Here is a 6475-nt window from a genome sequence, read left to right as displayed (position 1 = left end):
AATCCTGGATCCGCCCCTGCTATTTATATGAATGTTTTAACATTCTGTCATTATTGGAAATTATTTGGGTTAAGACAATTAACCGTGGCATTTTCTTGAAAAAAAATATATAACCACAAATTAATTAGAAGTTAAAAGGACCACACAAATATACTTTTTACAATTTTTAATATAGCTGCACACTACACGTTTTACAATTCTTTACATTGTGGAATTTACATTATGATAAAAGCTACTTGTAAAGAAAATAGCCACACTAGTACTAAACCCTTTAAAACAGTTATAACTTTACATTTCTTAATAGAAAAAAAACATGACACATTTGCCAATGAAATGATAATTAGAAGCACAAAACACTTTATTCAAAATAGCAGCTATTTGCATAATCCTGCCAGAAAATCTTCACGCCATATGCGATGTTATGCTTAGTGCAGTCCCACACAGTAAACCAAAAGTTTATGTCTTTACTGCACAAAATGTTCGTTCTTTCTTTATTTTTCTCATTGAAAAAATTACAAACGTACCAATCTGTCAACTTGTTCTTATCAAATATTACAGTTTCATGTGGCACTGATAAACAAGTCCAAGATGGGTAAGTTTCCTTTTTTCAAATTGAAATGCTCTTCACTTCTAAACATCGTCGTCGTCGTCGACATCTTCATCATCGTCGTCGTCGTCGTCATCATCGTCTAATATGGATCTCCTCAGACGTTCACGGAAAGTATCAATATCCTCGCCGTCGTCATCACCATCTTCGTCGTCCAGTGACCGCCTTGACCTGCTCACCGTGTCCATTAAGTCATCGTCGTCGTCATCATCATCATCATCATCAAAAATGCTCCTCTTTTGCAGGAAATCGTCGTCATCGTCGTCATCGTCGAACTGGCGTTTCTGGCGGAGATCAGCCTCGGCTTGAGGGGCTCCAATGTCTGCCGGCACCTCCCTGCGCTTTCGCACAAGTTCGGTTTCGCTTGTCTCGCCTTCATCTTGGCTGCTTGCTGGTGACGGGATGTCAATTCCCTCCAACTGCCTCTTCCTGCGGATATCATCATCATCATCATCGTAGTCCATGCTTACATCACGTTTTCCTAAGGTATTGTCAAGCTGTAAATTGCAAAAAAAAAAAATAAATAATAATAAAAAGATTTTGAACGTGTCGAGAAAATACAAGAATGGAAAAAAATGACTCGATCATTTGATACATTTACTAAACATAAGTATAGCAATTTGATTAATGTTCTCTTGGTAATATCTTATGTGATGGAATAATTTTGTGGATAACTACACAAGGCTTCAGAGAGAGAAATAAATATTTCCCATACTTTAAGTTACTTCGCGGGGTGAAAACCTCCTCAATTTTGTCTTTTTTAGATATAATTCAGAAGAATTTCGGATTGAAATTTTCCAAAAAAAAAAAAAAAATTAACAGATGGAATAAAATAAAGTTAAGTAAAACACAAAAGTATTGAAAAAAATTGACCAGTTGCATTTCAAAACTTAAAGAAAAAATGTAGTCCTTTCACGATTGTCGATCTTACCTGCTGATCCATCGAATCCCCATCTGACGGCACGTCGACGGAGGTGTCTGCCCCCATAGGTTCATCTTGTGCAGAGACTGTGTAAATTAGTGCCAAGCAGGCAATTCCAATCACTAGGACACGCATCGTTTCACTGAAAATTGAAATATGTTCTTGAAATTAAAATGAATAATTAAAATAAAATTAAAAGCTATCTGTTCACGACTTGATTCCCATTCCGCCACAGGCTTATTTCCTTTTATAAAATTTTCTGCGTTGGTTTAGCTTAAAAAATTTTGAAGGAGACCGGTAACATTTTGCATATAAAACAAAGTTAAGCATTTTTGAAGAATGAAAAATAAAACAGAACATGCCCATGTGCAATGATCGGTGACTAGATATGAATGGAGCCTAGATCGGTGTGCTGCTGGTGCTGAGACAGATTTTTCATGATTATCTACGCTTCTCGGCTGGATAATCAAATAACAATTCAACAAAAACTAAACCGTCACACAAATGTAAAATATAAAAACCTCAAAATAAGAAAAAAACTTACCTTATTCTTTTTTCTACGAAAAAAACTCTGGAACTTCTACTCTTTATTGCTGAGAGTATCGTCTTCAAGGTACGCACCACGAACGCGATCTTCAACCGTCACGAGACAATGACGTCAAATCATGACGTCATGCTGACACGTCAAATGATGCGCTCGCGCTTGGGTGCACGTCGTTACGCGACAGATGGTAACACGTTGAAGAGTGCGGCAGTGTTAGAAGGTGGCGCGAAATGTCAGCCGTCTTTTTTTGAAACATCTTCAGTTGAAACATATGGCTGTATTACCTGCGTATACGGAAAACATTTGATTAAAAACAATTTTTATTAAGATTCTTAGAAAATTCGAGAATGATTCTACCGATATCTTGTTGTCGTCTTCTCTAAACTCATAGACTAGCGGCAGATCTAGGTTATAAGTGAGTGGAGGAGGGCTTAGCCCTCTCACTTTTTTCAATTATAATGTGACCTAATGGCAGGAAAAGGAAGGGGAGGGAGAAGGGGCTTCACCACCTTTTAAAGCCAAATGAATATTTAAAATTTGAAATTAGCCAGTTTAATACGCCGTAGGCCGAGTCCCCAGTGAACAGATTTCAAGTGCATAGTTTATTGCAAAGACACATTAGACAATGCCTTATCATTCTTACTGACGGGACATTACATATAGAACTCAAGCGAGAGTTTTCTGAAACATTATGAATGCTTTTCTCTCGACAGTTAATCCCGCGACATATGGCCACTGTGTTCACAGAAGGAAGAAAAATTTACATTATTGATTTAATTTGCACTGCAGCACTAGCACGCGTTTATAATATAAGTTTTATACAATCCCGTTTACAATATAAGTTTTATACAATGTTTAATAATTAAACACCCCTATAATTATTTGATGAAGATTTCAGATAAGAATTATATCTGCACATATCAATTATATTAATAGTTGTGCTTTACTGTCAAGCACACGCCTATTGTACGGCTGATTCTAGGAAAATTATTCGTCTGGTAGCCTATACGTCATTCACCTAGAGGGCGAGAGTGAGGGGGGGGGGCGCATGTAGTGCCTGCTGTCTCCGAAAGGGGGAGCCACCCCTAAAGTTTTCAAGGTATTAATGAAGTGACCAGTCGAATCCAAGTAATTCACAACCAGGTAAAGTTCATTAAAGCTACATCCTTGAATTCCTTTTGTGGCAAAACACGCTGGAGACTAGTTACAATTATTAGCTTCAGTGGCTACTTTTAGCCAGTTAAGTGCGACCGTACGACGGTCCATTACCTACCCTTTCACTTTTCGACCAAATCGATAGTGTATATGAAGTGTGCAGGTTTTTGAGTTCTTTGTACTCTGATGTTATCGAACGATCCCTGTGTTGTCATTACCAAGAACGTAAATTGGGCGTGACCACTACTTTTGTGTTCACGTGTCTTGTGTATTGTGAACCATTTCTTCTGACATGAGTGATTATGACAATGGGTCAATACAATGAATTATTAAACGTGTCCTGTTTAACTCTTGCAACATGGTTAATATTTTAACCTTAACCGGTATGTGTTTCAGTGACGAAGTGAACAGGGGGATTTCTGTTGCGTTATAATTCACATCTCAGTAGTTTTTTTTTAGCTGTGACAGCTTCCGGATTATTTTTTTTATGTAATTGACATTTTGGAGCCATGGGATAAATACGCATGCATGTACAAGGTAGCTGGCACATTGGGGAAATCGCAGCATCGATAGATACAGGTGTCGTCAGCTTTACTGCGATGAATTGACAGAGTTAGACTCTTCCATGCACTGACAAACCACATAACATGCAGCCACGATTCATTGGTCTCCACTCTATGTGTGGGTGATTCGACTTGAGCGAACAGCCTATCTACCCATAGAAGAAGTTAAGATCGATTCAATTTGCTATTCTCACATGTTGAGTAATTTTCGGACCAGGCTACATCCATGTGTAGCTTATTGATATTTTTTCTATGGATAAACAGCATGGTTTTGTGTTGGACCAATTATAGTCATAAAGGGATTATAGTCAATCAATATAACGCTACCAGTTCAGCTTAGAATTTGTCTATTGTACAAGGTGCTGCTGAGGGGGATAGTGAATAACTATTACACTGATCTTTATCAACTTTGGGATACGCAGTCACTGATTTTAAGGAATTTAACCTCACTTTAAGTGGTGAATCTTAACTGGACACGCATATCTTCACACCTCGACTCGAGTGGAAACTGAGAGAGACGCTGGACATTCGGACGCCGGTTGATAATGTGGCCGTTCCGAGAAAGAAGACTTTTTCAGATATGTCTTCTTCTTATCTCCGTTGACAGTCTCCATTCGACACTGAATATACCAATTATGGGGTAAGTGCTGTGTTTCTTTGAACTCTTTACTGTGTAGATTACTCAATGGCTGTTGTATTTCTGACGCTCGGGTTTTGTAGTCTCACTTCAGCCGTATACACGATAACATTTGCTTTGGCAAATTTGAACTATAGTTTTTGCTATATGTCTCTAAATTTAGATTTTCCTCACAGGGGAATTGTAATTTGATTTAAGACAGATTATCACTACTTGTAATACAGATTTTCACACAAAAAAAAATCATGAATAGTTAATACTTTGTAATCTGCAACATTGCATTCCATTTTTATATCGATATGAAGGTATTGTCTTTAGATAAAAAAAGGTATGTAACAGTGCCATTGTAGTCCAAATCTAATTATTTTGGAGAAGAAAGAGAGTTAAATCTGTGTGAACCTCCATTATATTTGACTGAACAATGTGTTTTATACTATGCATGTACTCTTTCCACTCCTTGTACAAAAAAGTATTATTATTATTATTATTATTATTATTATTATTATTATTGGGCAGTCCATTAATGTTTTTTTTTTTTTTTCATAAGTACTTTTGACTCCATACCACAAATTACAGTATATTATGTACTCAATGCATACACCCAGAAGCCTTATCCGAGTAGCAAATCTTGATAAGACTGGCAAAGTGAACGCTATTTAAAGATATCAATACTTTCTGCTGAGCTTCCTAGATTTCTTCTCCTTAAAGTACTTTCATCTATAGACATGTCTGACTATAATACAATCATCTAATATTACTTTCCACAGAATATGGTACGGTGATCCTTTGCGTCGGTGTTTTGTCAAGCTGCCCCTGTATCTCTACTTATTAAAGTGCTCTTCTGAATATTATTCGCAATTGCCAGCCAAGTTGTAGACTGGTTGTAGTAAATCTAGATAAGCCAAGCAAACAGAATGTCATTGAATACTGATATTGATACTCTTTGCGGTGCTGCCTAGATTGAGATCTTTGAAGGGGCTACGTTGGATGCGCAGCTGGCAGCATCAAGTTCGTGTCGTTTCTATGGCTTCTTTCTTACTAGTCTTTACCTAGTGTCATCCTAAAGAAATTATTTCCAAAATGTTGTATTCTTTTTACATAGACTACAAGAAGTCTTTTACTAAAAGTTTTAGCTTATGTTATCACAGTTAACTTACATCCATTGTTCTTATTTTTTTTCTCCTTGAAGACTAAGAAAGAGGTAAGAAAACTAGTACCTCCCATATATATATATGAGCTTCCTGTTGTTTTCTAACCAGCAAGAGGTGTGTCTAAATCACAAACCTTCCCCTAATCTCACCCACCTACCCACCCACCCTGTCACCCCTCCCCCAATCCCTGCCCCACCCCCTTCCTTCTAACATGCTACCTCGATGCATGCTCCCTCGCTTCCAACATTTTACCCTACATATGTCTAAGTGTAATAACAGTTACGAAACATTTGAAATAAATGTGCCTGTTTTGTTTTTGAATTACCCTGCTGTATATTAAAAAGGGACCAAATCTGTGACATATATCAAAATAAATGTTGCTGTCATTTGCCATTTGTGAACTGTAGAGAAGACCTGGGTAGCATTTTTCTTTTCAGAAAGACCTATTTTTCAGAACTTACTTGACATTAGATATATTTTGAATATATGATTTCTTTGTGGTTTCATATCCATTTTCGGTCTGAATACTATATGTACACAAAATGTACTCTGTGAAAGCATGCTCATTAGTTAAGACTTAAATTGAGATAATTATCACCCAGACTTGTATAAAATTGATGTGCATATGTTTTTTTTTTTTTTTTAATTAAAATATGAATTGGGTCTATTGTGTATATTGTAAAAGAATGGTCACTGGTGTAATTGTGTTTGTTAGCCTAGTCAATATGTTAGTGTTCTGTTATAAACCTGTTATACTGATATCCTGTGGTTCTTCCTGCATATTTCTGTAAGATGTCTGTACTTCTTGTCTAACATAGGTATAATTTCTGTATTAAAGATAGTCAGTGTGTTTTGAAATTACTCTCTCTCCTCTCTCTGAATAGGAATGTGTGTGT

General features: G+C 36.7%; 2 protein-coding genes across 9 annotated transcripts in view; one reads left to right on the top strand and one right to left on the bottom strand.

Annotated features, from left to right (window-relative positions):
• Window positions 1-151: 151 nt before the first annotated feature.
• On the bottom strand, window positions 152-2246 carry LOC106167009 (uncharacterized). The gene is made up of 3 exons (XM_013545678.2): window positions 2074-2246; window positions 1539-1671; window positions 152-1104 (listed from the first exon to the last, which is right to left on the bottom strand). The coding sequence occupies exons 2-3, from the start codon at window positions 1662-1664 to the stop codon at window positions 631-633; spliced, it is 600 nt and encodes a 199-aa protein (XP_013401132.1). The 5' UTR covers window positions 1665-1671; window positions 2074-2246; the 3' UTR covers window positions 152-630.
• Window positions 2247-3374: 1128 nt separating this feature from the next.
• The window catches only part of LOC106167007 (voltage-dependent calcium channel subunit alpha-2/delta-3), a 91641-nt gene continuing 88540 nt past the window's right edge, over window positions 3375-6475 (top strand). For 2 of the 8 annotated variants that reach the window (XM_087014386.1, XM_087014385.1), the window contains exon 1: window positions 3382-4431. In XM_087014386.1, the coding sequence (XP_086870512.1) occupies window positions 4337-4431 (95 nt within the window). In that variant the 5' untranslated portion in view covers window positions 3382-4336. Of the gene's footprint in view, window positions 4432-6475 lie in introns of all 8 variants that reach the window. The other 6 variants (XM_087014387.1, XM_087014388.1, XM_087014384.1 and 3 more) reach the window with 6 other exon arrangements.

This window comes from Lingula anatina, chromosome 6 (genome assembly GCF_051362555.1).
Source record: "Lingula anatina isolate TDL-2025a chromosome 6, LinAna3.0, whole genome shotgun sequence".
Lineage (NCBI taxonomy): Eukaryota > Metazoa > Brachiopoda > Lingulata > Lingulida > Lingulidae > Lingula > Lingula anatina.
Note: the sequence above shows the minus strand (reverse complement) of the source record. Positions and strands in the feature narration are given on the sequence as shown.

What these genes read in the sequence shown, in the direction of transcription:
- LOC106167009 (XM_013545678.2), bottom strand. Translation starts at nt 1,664, where the DNA reads ATGCGTGTCCTAGTGATTGGAATTGCCTGCTTGGCACTAATTTACACA. An exon ending in GGGATTCGATGGATCAGCAG is followed by an intron (nt 1,105 to 1,538) that starts GTAAGATCGACA and finishes TGCAATTTACAG; the next exon opens with CTTGACAATACCTTAGGAAA.